This window comes from Peromyscus eremicus, chromosome 15, assembly GCF_949786415.1.
Source record: "Peromyscus eremicus chromosome 15, PerEre_H2_v1, whole genome shotgun sequence".
In the NCBI taxonomy this organism is placed as follows: Eukaryota; Metazoa; Chordata; class Mammalia; order Rodentia; family Cricetidae; genus Peromyscus; species Peromyscus eremicus.
Window position 1 is genome coordinate 29,199,210 of NC_081431.1, and position 20,077 is coordinate 29,219,286.

The 20,077-nt window shown below is 43.8% G+C and overlaps 1 protein-coding gene across 1 annotated transcript in view; it reads right to left on the reverse strand.

Annotated features, from left to right (window-relative positions):
- Adcy10 (adenylate cyclase 10) overlaps positions 1 to 20,077 on the reverse strand; it is an 89,039-nt gene that overhangs the window by 59,560 nt on the left and 9,402 nt on the right. The window contains 7 exon segments of the mRNA XM_059280993.1: positions 1,262 to 1,350; positions 3,731 to 3,827; positions 5,858 to 6,063; positions 10,371 to 10,514; positions 10,706 to 10,744; positions 13,080 to 13,184; positions 13,827 to 14,032. Of these exon segments, the coding sequence (XP_059136976.1) occupies positions 1,262 to 1,350; positions 3,731 to 3,827; positions 5,858 to 6,063; positions 10,371 to 10,514; positions 10,706 to 10,744; positions 13,080 to 13,184; positions 13,827 to 13,974 (828 nt within the window). The 5' untranslated portion in view covers positions 13,975 to 14,032.

A 20,077-nucleotide genomic window follows, 5' to 3' on the forward strand; every position in this document is an offset into this window, starting at 1 on the left:
ATGCCAGGAACCTGGAGATACATGGCCAGCCCCTGACCACTGGTAACCCAAGTTTCTCCTTGTTGCTGCAGTGTACTTAGGATAATGGCTCCTTTAACTGCGACCCTTCTCTCATCCTCCATACCTTTCTCTCCTTTTCCCCTTTCTCTTCTCTCTCCTCCCTTCCTTTCCTTTCTCACTCTTTGTGATTTTACAATGCTAGAGATGGGACCCAGAGCCTTACACATGCTAGGCAAATGCTCTACCACTGAACCACACCCTCCCCCCAATTTTTAATAATACCCTGATTTGGATAATAAATTTTGAAGTCACCTATACACGGAGAATGTGAAATGAAATTCCCAGAAAAGAAAAGCCAGTTAAAGATTCTACAAGGGTGATTAATGAGTTTTCTAGAACTTCATGGTTGTAGAGGTGGACTGCTACAGATCCAGATCTTGTGCTGTCTTTAGACCCCTTAATAGCCATCCACTGCCTGTCTCTTGAGTCTGGCCTAGTATCTTTACAATTATCAAGTGAAACCCTTTGGAATGTGTTAATTTAACAGATCCTGAAGCTCCTAGTCAACTCCAAAACTAAGAACAATATCAGAAAATATGAGACCTATGGCATTTTGCTATCATCCACCTACCTGATATTCCCACCAATGAACTTGAGAAGTATCTTGATTTATGACTGTCTTTTGTGTTATGTCCACAAAAGACTTTCCATGTTGGAACATATTATTTGGGACAACCTGAATTTGATAAGTTTTGGATCCCCAGTTATTGGGTATCCCTTGCCACAGATGTAATAAGCCAATCAAGCTGAATTAATAAATCCAGATTTAATCTGAGCAGAGCAAAGCACCTCCCGGGTGGCTCTTGGGAAGGCAGAGGAGAGGGGCCATGGCAGGTATGGCAGCCAGGTCTTAAGTAGCCTGTAGGCATGGTCTTGAGCAGCCCCAGGGAGGGTCTGACTCTTGGCCGCCAATCCTAGGGGTGGGGTCTGGGGGGAGAGAGAGGTGGGGCTTCCACCTAATGATCCCAGATTCCTTGGGTATATGGTGGCAGAAGGGCTTCCACCTAAACAAATCTGTGTCCCAGGGCCATTGTCACTTCTCTTTGAGGTAGGACCTATGTGTTGAGCCAACAAAAATATTTTTTTATTTAGGAACTTTTTTTTTTTTTTAACCAGATTCTGTGTTTTGTTTACTATTTTGTCTTTCTTGCTGTTGAGATTCCTGACACCTCAATTTGAACACACTGAATAATGAAAATACCTGCTTCAAAATGATTTCCATCACATACTTTTGTAGGGACAACTCGAGATCAGGATCAGACTCCAGCATGCAGGCGAGCCTTAGGAAGTCTAAGAGGGCAGAAGGAAAGGGAGGGCTCAGCAGTGCTAGAGAGAGGAGTCTTCCTGTTCCCACTCCCTGGGGCAGTGTTCCTTACAGGAGACCCTGGGACATCAGGAGACCCTGGGACATGATGATCAAAAAGGGCCAAGGCAAGCCGGGCAGCAGTGGCGCACGCCTTTAATCCCAGCACTAGGGAGGCAGAGGCAGGAGGATCTCTGAGTTCTAGGCCAGTCTGGTCTACAGAGTGAGTTCCAGGCCAGGTCAGCCAGATCTACACAGAGAAACCCTGTCTTGAAACATCTACCCAATTACACACACACACACACACACACACACACACACACACACACACACACCAAAAAAAAAAAAAAAGGGTCAAGGGAAGTCCAATCCACAGAAGGGTTCTTATAGGTTGTGGACTTCTCTAAATTCAGTTGAATGTGACTCAGTACCAGGATTGAACTAAAATGCTTTGTAACTTGGAACAATTTTTTTTTTTGTTTTTTGTTTTTTGTTTTTTGTTTTTTGTTTTTCGAGACAGGGTTTCTCTGTGTAGCTTTGTGCCTTTCCTGGAACTTGCTTTGTAGACCAGGATGGCCTCGAACTCACAGAGATCCACCTGCCTCTGCCTCCCGAGTGCTGGGATTAAAGGTGTGCGCCACCACCGCCGGGTGGAATGATTCTTACTTGTAGATTTGACCTTGAATTTTGCACTGCAGGTTTCTTAGGTGCCTCACGGTAGTCACATGGAAGCTCGACACAAATGGTTTGGGAAGAACGGAATAGAACAGACTGGAAACCAAGGACAGCACTCCGGCTTCCTCCACATTTAAGGAAGGGGAGGAAACTGGCAAGAGACACTGAAGATGGCTGGTTTGCGGGACAGAAACAAGACTAAAACAGATATTGCAGAGCCCCAGGAAAACAGAGAACGTAACATCTATGGAATGATTAATCCAAGTCAAGTGTGGCACTTTTGCGTCTAGCCCTAGCACAAGAGAAACTGAGGCAGGAAGATCGCTTGGGCCTGAGCCAGAAAGTTCAAGGTCAACCTGGGCAACATAACAAGAACCCATCTCGAAAACAAAGCAAAGCTGAACTAAACAACAGCAACAATAGAAAGCCATACTGGTGTGGCGGCATACCGCTTCCCTTTCTCCAGACCAGCAGTCTAAGGACCTAGCCATCTTCCTGTCCTGGCCACTGATTCCCATTTACCATTTCCAAATACCAGGAGGACAAAATACAAAGCATTTTTGACTCCTATTTGTCCTCAAATTTCTTTTAAGTTTCTATATATCCATTTGTGTTGTATGTTTATCGGTTCTTGGATCCCTTCACTCATACAGTCACACATAATAAATGTGCCTTGCATATATATGCCTTGGAATATGTGTTGGTAATTGAAGGTGGAGGCAGGAGGATCGGCAGGTCAAGATCATTCTTTGATACATAGAGAGTTTGAGGCCAGACTGGGCTACTCGAGACTGTATCAGAAAACAAAACAATAACAAAACCCATGGCATGTAGCTCAGTGCTTGCTCAGCACACACAAATCCTTAGGCTTGATCCTTTACACATCTGCATGGGGAAATTAATCCAAAGTCAACCACCTAGGCAAGGCTGGGGCTGAGAGTATATAGCTCAGGGGTAAGGTAGAACACAGGGCCCTGAGTTTCAACCAAAGCACTGTAAAAAAAATTAACTAAAACTTCCAAATAACAATATCCAAAGCCTGGCCACCTAGGGCCAACCACCTAGGATGAGGCCTAGGAAAAGATCACCAGACTCTAGTCAATGGTATAGCTAGTAGATTTGACACGTTCTCAGACACGGGGAAGAAGAAAGAAATGGGATGGCGGGGAAATGAGACAAGTTTAGCACAAGAAGTTTAGCACCGGAGGATTAAGAGTTCAAGGTCAGTTTAGGGTACATAATGAGACCCTGCCTCCCCTCAAAATAAATTTAAAAATTAAAAATAAACTTAAAATAGAAGCCAGAAGAATAGGTAAGCACTCACCCTGAGGCATATGCAATGCCTATTTATTTATAAATGAAATGAGAGCATGCAAGAACAAATAAATATATGACATAAATAGATATAGAGAAACTTGGAAGCTGTGTGAGGGTAAATTGGAGTCAAAGATGCTTCGCATTTTATCTTGTTAATGTTTGGAAGAAGATAGATGGGAATCAGTGCCCAGGAGAGGAAGATGACTAGGTGGTCAGAATTGCTGTTCTGGAGAATGAGAAGTCCATCTCATTTGTCAAGGTCAAGGGCTAGAACTATGTTAAGAGTGCATCTACTTATCACTGAACCACTGACATTGGCTTAAGTCCCTACTGACCACCACAGAGGCAAAGGGTCTATGCATGGAGGCTACTTACTTTTGTGGTCACCGGAAGGATAATAATCCATGAAGGCCATACATTTGTTGAAAAACTCGTCAAAGTTAAAAGTCGGGGGTGGTTTTAAGAAGCTAACCTGGATAAAACAGTAAAATTCCAGTTATTCTGAGGGCTGTGTGACCTTGGGAATATCATTTCACAGAACAGTACGCTTTTGAATGTCTAGGACCCAACACACAGTGACCGCCACATTTAAGGATGTTCAGTTTTTGTTTTGTTTGAGACAGGGTCTCACCTCTGTGGCTCAGAAGGAATGATGTGCCATAAGCTGGACCTTGAACTTCTGGTTATTCTTATGTCTTGGTTTCTCAGGCGCTAGAATTACAGGTATGAGCTACAAAGCCCCACTCAGTTATTGTTATCATTATCATTACTACTACTACTACTACTACTACTACTACTACTACTACTAATAATAATAATAATAATAATGGTGGTGGTGGTAGTATTTTTCAGACAGGGGATTGTTTGAGACAGGATCTCACTATGTAGTCCTGGATGACCTAGAATTCAGTTCATAGACCACACTGGCCTGAAACTGACAAAGATCTGCTCATCTCTGCTTGCTGAGTGCTGGGATTAAAGGCAAGTGCCATCTTACCATGCCCAGTAAGGCCACCTCACCAGGCCCAAACAGGGGATTGAACCCAGGCCCTTGCACTCCACCACTGTGCTACATCCATGTCTTGTTTACTTGTTTGGTGTTGTTTGAGATAAGGTCTTGCACACTAGCTCAAGCTAGTCGCAGATTCGAAAGGCTAGGCTCTCCAATGCTAGGGCTGTAGGATGTGTCTCAGGTCCGGCCAGCGGTTGTAAACTGTAATTTTGAAAGGAGGCAGGTTGCAGCTGCCTGTAATCCCAGCTACTTGGGAAGCTGGGGCAGGAAGATCAAACATCTAAAGGTTTCCGGTGCTATGAAGGACCTTCAAGGATAACCTGGGCTACTTAGGGAGACTCTGCCTCAAAAAGAAAATAAAAAAAAAATGCTGGGGCTGTAACTCAGTGAGATAGGGTGCTTGACTGGCATGTGTGTGGTTCTGTCCTTCAATACTACCCAAAAAAAAAATTCTGTTGCCATTTTAAAGGCTTATGAGCATAGCTCACACTGAACATATGCTTAAGCCCCTAAGTCCTAGATTCAATTTTTAGCTCAAAAAGAAGAGAACGGAAGAAAGTTTAATTTTTTTTTCCAATTACGTTTTTAAGACCTTAAGGGTCAGTATATACACACAAAGGGCCACCCTTCTATGTTTTCCCATCCCAAGGATCTTTCTTCTCGATCTCCTTCTGAATATTTTAATTCAACTAAAACCCGAGGAAACCATATGGCTTCTTTCTCCCCCTCTCCTCCCTCTCCTCTCCTTCCTCTACCTCTTCTTTTCTTTCTGCAGTATGATACAGAGTTGGAGATTATTATCCACTGAAGTGTGGGTATGAGGGAAAGAGAGGCACTTAGAGCAAAGACAGTACACACCCAAAACAGGGGTGCAGGCTTCCCGGGAGAGATTCTCACCCCATGCTCTTTTTCTTATAAGTCTTGAAAACAAAGAGTGTCAACGCTTAAAACGGTCTCAGGAAAATGGTGAACTCTGAGACCGGCATCTCCTTGAGTCTCTGGTATTCCTGCCTCCCAAAATGCAGAAATGAAGTCCAAAAGTATGAAGGCACCAGGCAAAAACAGATGGGGTTATCTCTGGCAAATGGCGGACAGTCCACCAGGGTTAGGAGGTCACTGGGTAGAGAAAATAAGCACTAGCATTCCCGGGGTCCACATTGCAATCCCAGCAGCCAGGAGGTAGAGACTCCCGGGAGGATCAGCCATTTACACATTTAGCTATGTAATGACTTGGAGGTTAGCCTGGGCTACATGAGACCCTGTCTCAATGAACACAGACAAATGAGGATCAGACCTTACAACAACTCCCAGCTGCCCCTGGGTCACCCCATGGCTTCATTTACTCTCTGGGTGGGGGCTGGGGGGTGGGGCCATTTCCTTCTTGAGCTCAGCAGCCTTGGCTCCTCCCACGGGACGTGTCCTTAGGCTCACCCACCCAGACTCGGTGGAGTCAGCCTGCTGGTGGACTCCGGCAGCAGCCACACACTCACCTTAACTGCTCTCTGATCCGGAATCCTCTCAATTTCAATCATGTTCCGGTCACAGAGCTGCCAGCAGTTTGGTGACAGAATAACGTCGTTCATCTGGGCCATGTTCTGCGCAAGGCGCACGTCATCTACCGCCTGGCCAGTCACCAGAAAGTAGTTGCGCGTGTCATCCCCGAAGACCAACATGGTGATGTGGCCCGCAGCCAGTCCTGGAGAAGGCAAGCAGTGGGTTTGCACAACAAGTTCTGGGTTATTTCCCAGAAGCACTGATCTTGGAAAAATCAGAATCTTGCTGTGAACTACACAACCTCTAAGCAAAATCTCATTTTTTAAAATTTTACATAGAAATCAGAGAATGCCTCTTCACTCCTAATTTTCACCTTTTGGTAGCACTTTTTTTTTTTTTTTTAAAGTGGGGATTTGGGTTTCGAGACAGGGTATCTCTGTGTAGCCATGGCTGTCCTGGAACTCATTTTGTAGACCAGGCTGGCCTTGAACTCAGAGAATTACCTGCCTCTGCCCCTCAAGTACTGGAATTAAAGGCCTGCACTACCAGGCCCAGCTTGATGACACTCTTCTTAAAGGGTTGTAGCTAGAGTTTTCCTGCCTGGCCCACAGTCAGGACAAATCTCTGTCACCCACCAGTCCCACAGCCACTCAGACACGACCAAGTAAACACAGAGACTTATATTGGTTACAAACTGTATGGCCGTGGCAGGCTTCTTGCTAACTGTTCTTACAGCTTAAATTAATCCATTTCTATTAATCTATACCTTGCCACATGGCCCATGGCTTACCGGCATCTTCACATGCTGTTTGTCATCGTGGCGGCTGGCAGTGTCTCTCTGACTCAGCCTTCCACTTCCCAGCTTTATTCTCCTTGTCCCGCCTACACTTCCTGCCTAGCCAATGGCCAATCAGTGTTTTATTTATTGACCAATCAGAGCAACACATTTGCCATACAGAACATCCCACAGCAAAGGGTTCTATCACTCCCAAAAGTTATTTAACCTTTTCTTCAATTTACACTTAAGGCAACAGAAAATGATGTTGATAATTGAGGCTTCAACTGAAAACAAACCCTAGTTCTGTCTCATTTCAGGCCATAACTAAAGGCTGAAGAAAAAGGAATAGGTATTTGAAAGCCAGATGGCCCGCCCCAACAATGGCTTCTCTAATTCTTTTCTCTCTTTTTGAGATAGGATCTCACTATGGAGACCAGGTTGTCCTCGACCTCACTGAGATCCGTCTGCCTTCTGAGTGCTGGGATGAAAGGCATGCACTCCCATGCCTCCTCTAATTGTTTTCAAGTTGAGAAATGAAGGTTTTTGTGACTGAATAATAGAACCTAGATGCTGTAAAGGATGGCATGCATATGAATATATATATAAATATGTATATGTATACACACACATATACTATATATGCCAGAGTGCTCTTAAATTACTGTACTGTAATCAAAGTTTGTTTTCCATCTTTGCTCTTTGTGGTGATTCTCTTTGTGACTGTAGCTTCAACTGGGCCTCGAACTTCCAGCAATCCTCCAGCCTCACCCTCCCAAGTGCTGAGATTATAGGAGCCACTCCACACCCAGCAGGCTGTGCTGACTTGCTGATGCTGATGGCCCTGGTGCGATCTATAGGCGTTTTGTTTTTCCATCTGACACAGGCTACTGGCTAGCCTGGCTTACTAGAGGAAAAGATGAAAGATGCCAAAGCGTACCTCTCTGCGAGCCCCTCACAACGCACAAGGGTCTGGGTTACTATAATTTTTTTATTTTTTGAGACAGGGTTTCATGTAGCCCAGGCTAGCCTCCACTTCAATATGTAGCAGAGACTGACCTGGAACTCCTTATCCTTCTTCTTTCGCCCCCCAAGTGCTGGGATGACAGACATGTGCCACCATGCCCCATCTGGGTTGTTTCCATTCTATTACACCACATTAGTGTATTCTACCACCTTCTAGTATACCACATTAGCCTCTGAGTGAACTTGGAAAAAAAATGTTCTGAGGTATTCACTGGAGAAGAATGCTCGGACACGGGTTTAAGCCAATAGAAAGTTTTATTAGCTGGCCAGGACTGTGTGCTCCAGAACCCAGTGTAGCCCCGAGTCTTTCTCAGGGTAAGCTTTTAGGCACAAAAACCATGTTCTGGATTGACATACTTCGGTTAATAAGAACAGTTAGCCAGAAGCAGAACTATAGAAGCCAAAAAGCAAGGTTAGTACATTCAGAGACTTTCACAGAACTCTATGGATGTTGATGGATTAGGCCTTTGCTTTAGTTTTGGCAGGTGGTGCTGTCTGTGTGCTGAGTTTTACAGCCTGAATGGCACTTCCATCATGGAGTCAGTTGTGCTAAGGTCTCAGGGCCTTCTAAGGTCTGGGGCCCTGTTACAAAAGACACATTCAGTATTGTAATGGCTGAACTTTTAAAGGATATATTTGGAAAATTTTAAAATAAGCATAAAAAGATAAGTCATCTAAGACAACAGCTAATTAAAGAGAAATAATCAATTGGATAACCTGTTATGGTGATGATCCTATTAGTTCTGACATTATTTCTTTTTAAATTTATTATTGGGGGGGGGGTGGAGAGAGAGAGAGAGAGATCTTGCCATGTACAGAGAGGTCAGTGAACAACTTTGCTGAGTTTATTCTCCCACTTCTATGCACCAGCAAGAATCTTGCTACCCACCCAGCCATCTTGCTGGTCCCAACATTCAGGATTTCTAAGACTCTTAAGTTTTTGTTACCAATGGCACCATCCACAGCTCTAGCTGTTACTTATCATCCACACGTCTCAGATTCTCAGTCCTCATGGATACCATGTTCCCTAAATCCTGGTGCCATGATTAAATGAAAATCACATAATGCATGTAAAGTCTTTGTGAAGTATGAAACTGCATGTGGTTGTATTAGAAGAATGTCCTCAAGAAGCCCAGTATAAACACCGAGCTCTGCTGCAGGCGTAACTTGTTAAGCTGTGTTTGTTTAGCCTTCCTTTTTACAAAAGATTATTTTATTCAAGTGTTTTGCCTACATGTGTGTAAGTATACTGTGTGCGTGCATGGTTCTGTTGGAGGTCAGAAGGGGGAATTAGATTCCCTGGAAATGGAGTTATACATGGCTGTGAGGTGCGATGTGGGTTTGGGAACTGAACCTGGGTCCTCTGCAAGAGTCTCCAATGCTCTGAACCGATGAGCCACTTCTCCAGCATTGCTGAATTTATGTAATGACAAACTACTCTATTGTTCTTCGTGCTAGACAAGCTTGACAAGCAGCAAGATATAATAATGATATCAATTCCTTTATTCATGCAAACCTTCTGTGGCTCACATTGCCCGTAAACTGTATACACAGCTGAGGACAATCTCCTTACTGATACAAGATCTCATGTAGTCCAGGATGGTCTTGAACTTGTTAAATAGTCAAGGATAACTTTGAACTTCTTGTGCTCCTGCTTCTACCACCCAAAATCTAGGATTAAAGGCATGCACCATCACACCTGGTTTGTGATACACCAAGAATAGAACTCAGGACATTGTACATTGTACTCTTGCAACTGAACTACACCCCTGGTTATCTTACACTTCTCATCCTCCTGCCTCCACTTTCTGAGTGCTAAGAATTGCCAGTATACCTACTTTATGTGGTTCTTGGGACCCAGGGCATCTTTCAGGCTAGGCAAACACTCTACTAATTGAGTTATATCTCCAAGCCCAAAAGTATTCATGTCTTGAGACAAGGTTTCCTATACAGCCTAGGCTGGCCTCAAACTCACAATCGTTTCCTGTATGTCTTGAGTGATAAGACTATAGGCGTGTGCCACCACATCTAGTCTACTTTACTCTTATAAGACCCTACTATATAGATATCATATCATCTCAAATTCTCTTAAATGGTTAGTGAGTGAGCAAAAGTTTGTACTCTGGTCAGCCTGGTAACAACTTCAAAGCACAATTGTAGGACCAAGCTAGCATGTTCTAGGAGCGAGGAACCAGATTTCAACTGCTGTAGCATCTGTTCTTTCTCCAAGGCTTACTTATCTTTTGTTAGCTTATTTTTTGAGGTTGTTTTGTTATGTCACCCAGGCCAGTCTCAAACTCTCACCTATCCTCTTGCCTCAGCCTCCTGAGTGTTGGGATTACAAGCATACACCCGTGTGGGAGACCTGCTCCCATTTTTACCCCAGGGTAGTCTTGAGGAGGGAGAAGTGAGAAATATTTAGATAGAAATATAGAGGGGAGAAAGAGCTAGAAACACAGGATAGCTTGGGAGGGCCCGAATCCCTGTCCACCGGCCCCTCCTCCCTCTTCTAAAGGGCTATTTATAGGAGTGTCAAGGGGTGGAGCAAAGACCGCCCCCTAGCTCAGCCAGATGTAGACCCTTCCAATCACCTGGTAACCATGCACATGGTCAAGCAATCTTCTAGTGCAGCTCTGCTGGGTAAAGCAAGCTCAGATCTCACTAGGAAACCTTTGTGGGTCTCCACACACCCGGTTCCAGGTACTTACCTATCTTGACCCGGATATCCAGGCCTTCTTCAACCTCCTTGGCCTCGAACAAGCCGTGGATCTCCAGGCTGCACTTTATCACCACTGTGATGATGTTTTTCAGCTGCTTCCGTTCCACTTTCCACAGGGCCAGCAATGCGTCACCTTGGAGAGAGACACTCTAGGGGTTTTAGTCTGACCCTGGAGGTCAGTGCATTTTGCATGAACATTACACAAGCTTCAAACATTTTTCAACCCTTTCCTTGGCCATGGCTCCCTGAGGTACCTTCCTTTTTAACAGGGCAGGCACCTCAGTTCTTCCTTCCTACCCTTTCCGTCTCAGTCGGCTTCCGTACCTGCAAATTTTAGGATGTCTCCTCCAAAAATCAGCACTTCTAAAAAAGAAAAGACAGAAAGAAACGTCAAACTGATTCTTTAGTATTACTCGTTAGTGAAATAGAAGTGGTTTGTGAGCATGGTTGCACATGCCTGTTGTCCTAGCACTTGGGAGGCTGAGGCAGAAGGATACGGTGAGTTTGAGCTCAGATGGGGTGACATAGCTAGACCTTAGACCCTGCCTCAGAGGCAGCTAGCTAGATAGACCGAAGAGAAGTAGAAACGGGGTAGTGAGAATGCAGTTTAGAGAATACACTTGTATCAAACACGATGTCTCACGACTTCCATGCAGGCCTGCCTCCTCAGCTGCAGGACAGTGAGCCCTGCAACCAACCTGTGTCTGTGCTCTAGAAAACCAAAACAAAACCAGGGACAGGAGGGCAGAGTTCCCCACAAGACCTAAGAATACCTGCCCTCCTCCCAGTGTAGAGGAATGCTGCCGGCCAGCCTTTACGGGAGCACACGCCGGTCAGTGAAGGACGAGACTCCAGAGAACAGGAGAGAAAGGAAATGGCTCTATTGGTTGCCATTTGTTTTAGCAATTTAGACTATGAATGTAAGTGGAGACTTGTGTTTGCTGGCTTGGTCTTAGTGTTGGGGAGGAACACAGGGCATGTTAGGCAAGACAGGCCTTACAGGACCCCCCACCCCCACACTCACACCTGCCCCTGCACACCTCTTAGTTTTAACAATATCCCACAAAATTCTGAGTGCCTGCTGTGCCAAGTGGGATGCAAAGACAAATTAGGTGCCCTTTCTGTGATTTGTTTTCAAATTTTGTTTCTTTGTGTGTGTGTGTGTGTGTGTGTGTGTGTGTGTGTGTGTGTGTATGAGTGCATTCATGTGGGTACCTACAGAGGCCAGTAGAAATCACTGGATCCCCTGGAATTGGAGTTATGAGCGGTTGTGAGCTGCCCAATGTGGGTGCTGGGAATTGAATCTTCTGTAAGAGCAGCAAGCACTTCTAACAGCTAAGGCCTCCCCGGTCCTTCATTTTATTTGTGATTGGGTCTCACTGTGCAACACAGGCTCACCTAAACCTCACTATGTAGCCTAGACTGCATTGGAACACATAACCGTTCTCCAGACTCAGCCTCCCAAGTGCTAGGATTACAGATGTGAGCCACCACCTGATCTCCTCTCTCTCCTCTCAGGGCCTCAAGCATGTGTTCATGCTGGGAAAGTACTCTACCAGTAAGTGTTTGGGGGTTTTGAGGCAAGTCTCATAACAGGTTAGCTGGAAGTCACTATTTTCTCAGGTAGCCTCACATTTATGTTCCTTCTACCTCTGTTTTCCGAAGTCTTGGAGTTACAGGTTTTGTTTCTACTTTTAGGGAGCATTAGCCTGGGGCTATAGAGATGTCTCAGTGGTTAAGAGCTCTGACTGCTTTTCCAGAGGACCAGGCTTGATTCCCACATGGCAGCTCACAAGCATCTGTAACTCTAGTTCCGGGGAATCTGACACCTTCTTTGGCCTCTGCAGGGACCAGGCATGCATGTGGCTCACAGATGCAGACACAACACCTATACACAAAGTAATAACTTTTAAAAAGAACATTAGCCTAGATATAGTGGCTCATTCCTATAATCTCAGCATTGGGAGGCTGAGGCAAGAGGATTGACTGACTGCCTTGAGTTTAAGGTCTTATCTATATAAAAAGTCCCAGGCCAGCCTTGGCCATAGACTCAAGTCTTTAACATAAAACATACTTTCTCTCATGTAGTCTTATTAGTGAGGCTGATCGCATTCATTTAGTTGTATTATAGCATATTAAAAGTACTGATGACTGCTCTGGTTTGTCTTTTCTTGCTGTGATAAACACCCTGACCAAAAGGACTGTGAGAGGAAAGGGTTTTAGTTTCTACCTTATAGTTCATCATGAAGGAAAGTCAGGGCAAGAGCTCAAGCAGGACCATGGAGGCAGGAATTGAAATGGAGAACTTGGAGGAGTCCTTCTTATTGGCTTGTTCCCATGGCTCACCCAGATTGCCTTTTGTTTATTTTATACAACCCAGGACCACCTGCTCAGGGGTAGCAGCACCCACAGTGGGCAGGAAACTCCCACATCAATTATCAATCAAGAAAATGTCCCACAGACTCATCAACAGGCCAATCTGAGGGAGGCATTTTCTCAATCGAAGTTACTTCTCTGCTGTTGACTCCAGCTTGTGTCAAGTTGACAAGACAAGACAAAACACCGCTAACCAGGAGGATGGCATATATATTTCCTGGACACAAATATGCAGAACTCTAAGTCACTGTACTCTACTGTTCAAATACCGACAAAGCAACGATTTGAAATACTCTCCAGCGAAGCCCACGAGAACACTTACTCTCCACTATAGCACTTATGTAGTAGTTGAGGATCTCCACCAGCTGCTCAGCCCCTCGGTCCATGTACATGGCTGTGCTGAACTTCTCAGTCATTGCAGTAAAACCTGTAAGAAACTGCAGTTGGCTTCCTGGGAGTCAAGCAGAGCCAGCAGAGGGCTCCACTGGCCTGAAAGAGGCCCCACTAAAAGTGGCTGAGCTTCAAATGACCTTTGTGTGTCTGGTCAGGCATTAGCCATGCTGCACTTAATAGGCTTGCGATCAGGAGAAGTCATCTTTTCTTTCTAGGTTCCTAGTGTATACGGTGATAATGGCATCTGGTTGGAAATGCAAGATTTTGTTCCATGGTTTAGAGGCCACACATTTTTCAAATTCTGAAGAGCCATGTTTTAGTATGAGGATGTGAAACATAGTAGATCATCTCCTGAATTTGTCAGTTTGCCAGGGAGGTGTGCGGGAATGGGGGACACGTGGCTGTGGAGTTGTGGCAGGAACTCTGGAGTCAGAAGTCCCAGATGGGGAACTTGAATATCTTAAAGACATGCCTGTGACTGAAAACTGGGGGAAGGGAAGATGAGAGACACCTGGATCAGGGGTCATTCTCTTTCCCGTACTGCACAGTGAGACTAGCTGCTGTAACAGCCTAGGGGTTTGAAAATGGTGTTTCCATTGCAATCACAACATGCATGTGACTTCTGATGCGAGCATGCGGCTCAGCCGCATTAAGCAAGCATCCCTTTTGCACTTACCTGAAATATCAACAAACATCAGAACTCCATCAAAACATTTCACTGACGGCCGCTCTGGAGAGAAATCTCCATAGACAATGAGGTCCGGTAGGTGAGCTGCTATTTTGACGATGGCCCGGTCTTGTAACTCTGCCCTTCGAGCATTCATGTTCGAGGATAATGGTCAGGATTTTCCAGCGCCAGGAAGCTGTCCCCAAGTAAGTCTTCTAGAAACAAAAGTTGGAAGAGGAAGAAATCTAACGTGCACTTCATTCTCTTTCCTATTTTGTTCTCTCCAGTGGCTTTTGTTCCACGCTGTGGATGGTTTACTTAAATGACTGAGTCACGGCAATGCCAGAGGCGGTGACACTCCCAAAAGGATCACTTCTCTCTCTCTTCCCCACCCCTTTGTTTTTTGGGAGACGAGGTCTCACTACATGGACCTCACTGGCCAGTGACTCACTATGAAGACCAGGCTGGTCTCTAACTTGTAGAGATCTGCTTGCTTCTGCCTGGAGGATCACTTTTTATACAGAAGGAAAACCACCACAGACTAGACTTCCAACCCAACCCTGAACAGCTATTACAAAAACGAGTGCACTCTGGAGGGCAGCAATGGGCCCATCCAGTTCCATGAAGAGGTAAACTCCACTGGTGTGTGTGTACCAGGCTTTTTCTTTTTGGGGCTACCAACCAGCTCCCAAATCATGACCCAGAGACTTATTATCAGTTTTGAATGCTTGGCCTAGCTTAGGCACATTTCTGGCTAGCTCTTTTAACTTAAATTAACCCATTTCTCTTTATCTACCCTTTGCCTCAGGGTTTATTACCTCTCTTCTGTTTATCTTACTTTTACTGCTTCTCTATGTCTGTCTGTCTGTCTGCCTGGCTTCTTGCCCCGGGCATGTCCCTCGTTCTCTCCTCCTTTTTCTCTTGTTCTTCCTTTTCCAGTCTAGAACTTCTCCTATTTAGTCTCTCTGCCACCAGCCCCACCTATCCTTTCTCCTGCCTAGCTATTGGCCATTAGGCTCTTTGTTAGACCAATCAGGTGCCTTAGGCAGGCAAGGTGAAACAAATGCAACACATCTTTACGTAGTTAAACAAATGCAGCAAACACAAAAGTAACACACCTTTACACAGTTAAAGGAACATTCTGCAGGATAAACAAATGTAACTCATCTTTGCCCAGTTAAATAACATTTTAGAACAGTGTGGGGGACAGTAGCACTGTTCAGTCTAGGCAGACTCCATTTCCTTTTGTCTCCTTATCCTTCATCCTCTTTTGACCTGTTACCTTTTCTCCTTTATAAAAATTCAACACAGGTGTGCGTTTTTGTGGATACATACTTAGCTGTGGGTATTAGGTTATTATCTACAGGCAAGAGGTTAAGTAAATTAAGGTTTGGTAAACGGAGAGTGAGAGAACTCAAAAGGGTGGGTGTGGCCACGCAAGTGACAGTTGGAAGGCTAAAGGCCTTGAAGCTGTAAGTGGGAGGATATGTTGACATTCCCTTTTACTGCTAGTTGGCTCTAAGAAAGTTAGTATTGGTTAAGACCTTCCTTTAGGTGTGGACATCAAATGCTCAAACTCAAGTGAGGTTAAAAGAAAAAATCTCTGGCTGAGTGTGGTGGACTATGCCTATAATCCCAGCACTTGGAGTGGTAGTGACTGAGGCAGGAGGATCACCATGAGTTTCCTGACAGCCTGGGCTACAAAGTGAGACCCTGTCTCAAAAAAACCAAACAAACAGAGTTCCCATCTCCAGCAAGAATTCCTTGGGAACCCACCTGCCACACAGGGCAGGGAAGCAGGTAGGCTAACTTCGAATCTTCACCTCTTGCTCCTCTCCTCCAAATCTAAAACCTCAGTCTCACCCCTGCCCCTCCCACTGGGCACTAGACCACCTGCTTTGGTCTCCCCTCCCTCTCTGCCCCCATCTCCAGTGGATCACATGGATTTTCTTCACTAACCTTCCTTCCCCCAACTCATCCCCTACCCCAGCCCCCATCTCCGGCAGGATTGATTCCCTAAGAACTCTCAGGTGAAGCCTGCCAGAGAAGCAGGCAGGTCAATGAAGCAGGTAGGCAAGTTTCAGACCTTAACACTCCCCCCTTTTCTCCAAATCCAATCCCCCAGTCTCATCACCAGCTCTTTAACAGACCACCCGCTGTGGCCTCTCCTCACTCTCTGCCCCCATTCCCAGGGGACTAAGCAAATCCTCCTAGAACACCCTGTTTCCCTTCTTTCTGTGGACCCTCAGCCATTCTAGCCCATCCCCATTCCTAAGTAACGGCTCCCAATATCTAGAAACACAATGTACCAGGGACCCCAGAAGACTTTTCTACCAGGCAATACACATCTACCACACTCTCCTAAGAACCAGAGAAGGAAACAAACCAAGGGACAAAATACCTACCCAAAAAAGACCAGACCAGATATCAGCACCTAGAATTACAATCTTCCAGTAACAGTTAGGACAATATGTCTCCGCTAGAATCGAGCAGCCCTACCACAGAGGCCTTGAATATTCCAACATAGCAGAAAGCATGAGGAAAAGGCCTTAAACCAGTCTTTATGAATATGATAGAGGTCCTTAAAGAGGAAATAAATAAATCCACGAAATAAATCTGTGAAAACACAAACAGGCAGTAGAAGGAAATGAATAAAACAGCTCAAGACCTGAAAGTGGAAACAGAATCAATAAAGAAAATCCAAACTGAGAGAAATCTGGGAATAAAAAACTTGAACAGGAACCTCAGAGGCAGGCCTCTATAGTGATAATGTGTCCCCCAATATATTGTGCACCCTAATAAACTTATCTGGGGTCAGAAAACAGAACAGCCACTAGACAGACATAGAGGCCAGAAAATGGTGGCACACACACCTTTAATCATATTACTCGGGAGGCAGAGATCCATCCGGATCTCTGTGAGTTCAAGGCCATACTAGAAACAGCCAGATATGATAACACACATCTTTAATCCCAGGAAGTGATGGCAGGAAGCAGAAAGGTATATAAGGCGTGAGGACCAGGAACTAGAGCTTTTAAGTTTTTAGGCTTTTTAGCAGCAGTTCAGCTGAGATCCATTCGGATGAGGACTCAGAGGCTTCCAGTTTGAGGAAACAGGATTGGCTGAGAAGTTGTCGAGGTGAGGTTGGCTGTAGCTTGTTCTGCTTCTCTGATCTTTCAGAATTCACCCCAATTGAGCACTGAGTTTTGTTTTTTGTTTTTTATTAATAAGACCATTTAAGATTCATTCTACAGGCCTCACTAACCGAATACAATAGATGGAATAGAGAATCTCAGGCACTGAATACAAGATTGAAGGAATGGATAACTCATTCAAAGAAAATGTTAAATCTAAAAAACCCTAGGTACAAAATATCCAGGGAATCTGCAGCACTGTGAAAAGATCAAACCTTTGAATATCTGAAATAGAGGAAGGAGAAGAAACCCAGGTCAAAGGCACAGAAAATATTTTCAATGAAATCATAGAAGAAAAATTCCCGAACCTAAAGAAGGAAGTGCCTATCAAGTACAAGAAGTATGCAGAACACCAAATAGACTGGACCAGAAAAGAAATTCTACTTGGCATATAATTGTTAAAATACTACATGAACAGAACAAAGAACGGATATTAAAAGCTTCAAGGAAGAAAGACCAGGTAACACAGAAACACATAAAACTTTTAGAATAACACTGACCTCTCAATTGATGCTCTAAAAGCCAGAAGGGCCTGGACAGGTGTGCTGAGACTCTAAGAGATCCAAGATGCCAGCCCAGACTACTCAGCAAAACTTTCAGTCACCATAGATGGAGAAAAAAACACATTCCATGATAAAACTAAATTTAAGCAATATCTATCCACAAATTCTGCCTTTAGAAGACACTAGAAGGAAAATTTCAACCTAAAGAAGCTAATCACACCCAAGAAAACACAAGGAATTAAAATTCTGCACCAGCAAACCAAAGGTTGGGGTGGCGGTGGGGGAGGGGGCACCACAAGAACAAAATAACAGGAATCAACAAATCAGCAAACTCTGCTCATTGATATCCCCCAGCATCAATGGTCTCAGTTCCCCAATAAAAAGACATAGACCAACAGAAAGGATGTGAAAACAGGATCCATCCTTCTGCTGCATTTGAGAACCACACCTTACCAGGCAGCGGTGGTACACCCCTTAAATCCCAGCACCTGGGAGGCAGAGGTAAGCAGATCTCTGTGAGTTCAAGGTCAGCCTGGTCTACTGTAAGAGTTTCAGAACAGTCAGGACGACACAGAGAGACCCTGTCTCGAACCTCCCACCCCCACCAAAAAAAAAAAAAAAAAAAAAAAAAAGAGGAAAAGAAACACACCTTAACATTGGGATAGACATAATCTCAGGGTAAAAGGATGGAAAAAAAGAATCCAAGTAAACATACCTAAGTAGCAAGCTAATGTAGCCATTTCAATATCTGACAAAATAGATTTCAAATCAAAACTAATCAGAAGGAATAGGAAAGGACACTACACACTCATCAAAGGGAAAATCCACCAATAGGACATTGCAATTCCTAACATCTATGCACCAAACACAAGGGCACCCAAGTTCACAAAAGAAACACTACTATAGCCTGGATCACATATTGACCCTCACACACTGATAGTGGGTGACTTCAATACCCTATCTTGCAAATAGATGGGTCATCCAGACAAAAACTGAACAGAAATACTGGAGCTAACTGTCATCATAAACCAAATGGCCTAACAGCTTTTTACATCCAAATTATTATTTTATCCAAATACAAAAGAATATACCTTCTTCTCAGCACCTCATGAAACTTTCTCCAAAATTGACCACATACTCAAACACCAAAAAAGTCTCAATAAATACAAGAAAATTTTAATAACCCCCTACATCCTATCTGACCACCACAAATTAAAGCTGGATATCAACAGAAACAACAGAAAGCTTACAAATTCATAGAAACTGAACAGCTCACTACTGAATGAAAAATGGGTCAAGACAGAAATAGAAAACCTTCTACAATTGAATGAAAATGAAAACACAAGGTACCCAAACTTATAGAACACAGTAAGGGTGGTTCTAAGAAGCAAGGTCATAGCACTAAGTGTCTACATAAAGAAATTGAGGAGTTCTCGTACTAGTAATTTAATAGAACACCTGAAAGATCTAGAACAAAAAGGAGTAGACAATAGGAAACAATCAAACTCAGGGCTTAAATCAATAAAATAGAAACAAACAAATAATACAAAGAATCAATAAAACAAAGAACAGATTCTTTGAGAAAATCAGTAAGACTGAGAAACCCTTAGCCAAATTAACTAAAAGGTAGAGAGAGAAGATCCACATTAACAAAATTAGAGACGAAAAGGGGACATAACAACAGACACTAGGGAAATTCAGAGAATCACAAGGACATGCTTTAAAAACCTGTACTCCACCAAATCTTTGAAAACCTGAAAGAAATGGATACATTTCTCAATATGTGCTAACTATCAAAATTAAATTAAGGTCAGATAACCAGTTTAAACAGATCTATAACCCCTAGTGAAATAGAATCAGTAATCAAGTCTACCAACTGAAAAAAGCCCAGGGCTAGATGGTTTTAGCACAGAAGTCTACCAGACTTTAAGGGAAGAGTTAATAACAATACTCCTCAAATTATTATACAAAATAGAAACGAGGAATATTGCCTAATTTTTTTATGAGGCCACACTGATACCTAAACCACATGAAGACCCAACAAAGAAGGAGAATTACAGACCAAATTCCCTTATGAATACAGATGCAAATATTCTCAAAAAAATACTTGCAAACTGAATCCAAGAACACATCAAAAAGATCACCACGATGAAGTAGGCTTCATCCCAAAGATGCAGGGATGGCTCAATATACATAAATTGATAAATGTAATCCACCATATAAACAACCTGAAAGACAAAAACTGCATAATCAACTCATTAGATGCAGAAAAGGCCTTTGGCAAAATCCAACACCCCTTCATGATCAAGGTCCTGGAGAGATTAGTGATACAAGAGACATACCTCAACATAGTAAAGGCAATTTATAGCAAGCCCATAGCCAACATCAACTTAAATGGAGAGACTCAAAGCAATTCTACTAAAATCAGGAACAACACAAGGTTGTTCACTCTCTCTATAACTATTCAATATAGTACTTGAAGTCTTAGCTAGAGCAATAAGATAAATGAAGGAGATCAAGGGGATACAAATTGGAAAAGAAGAAGCCAAAGTATTGTTATTTG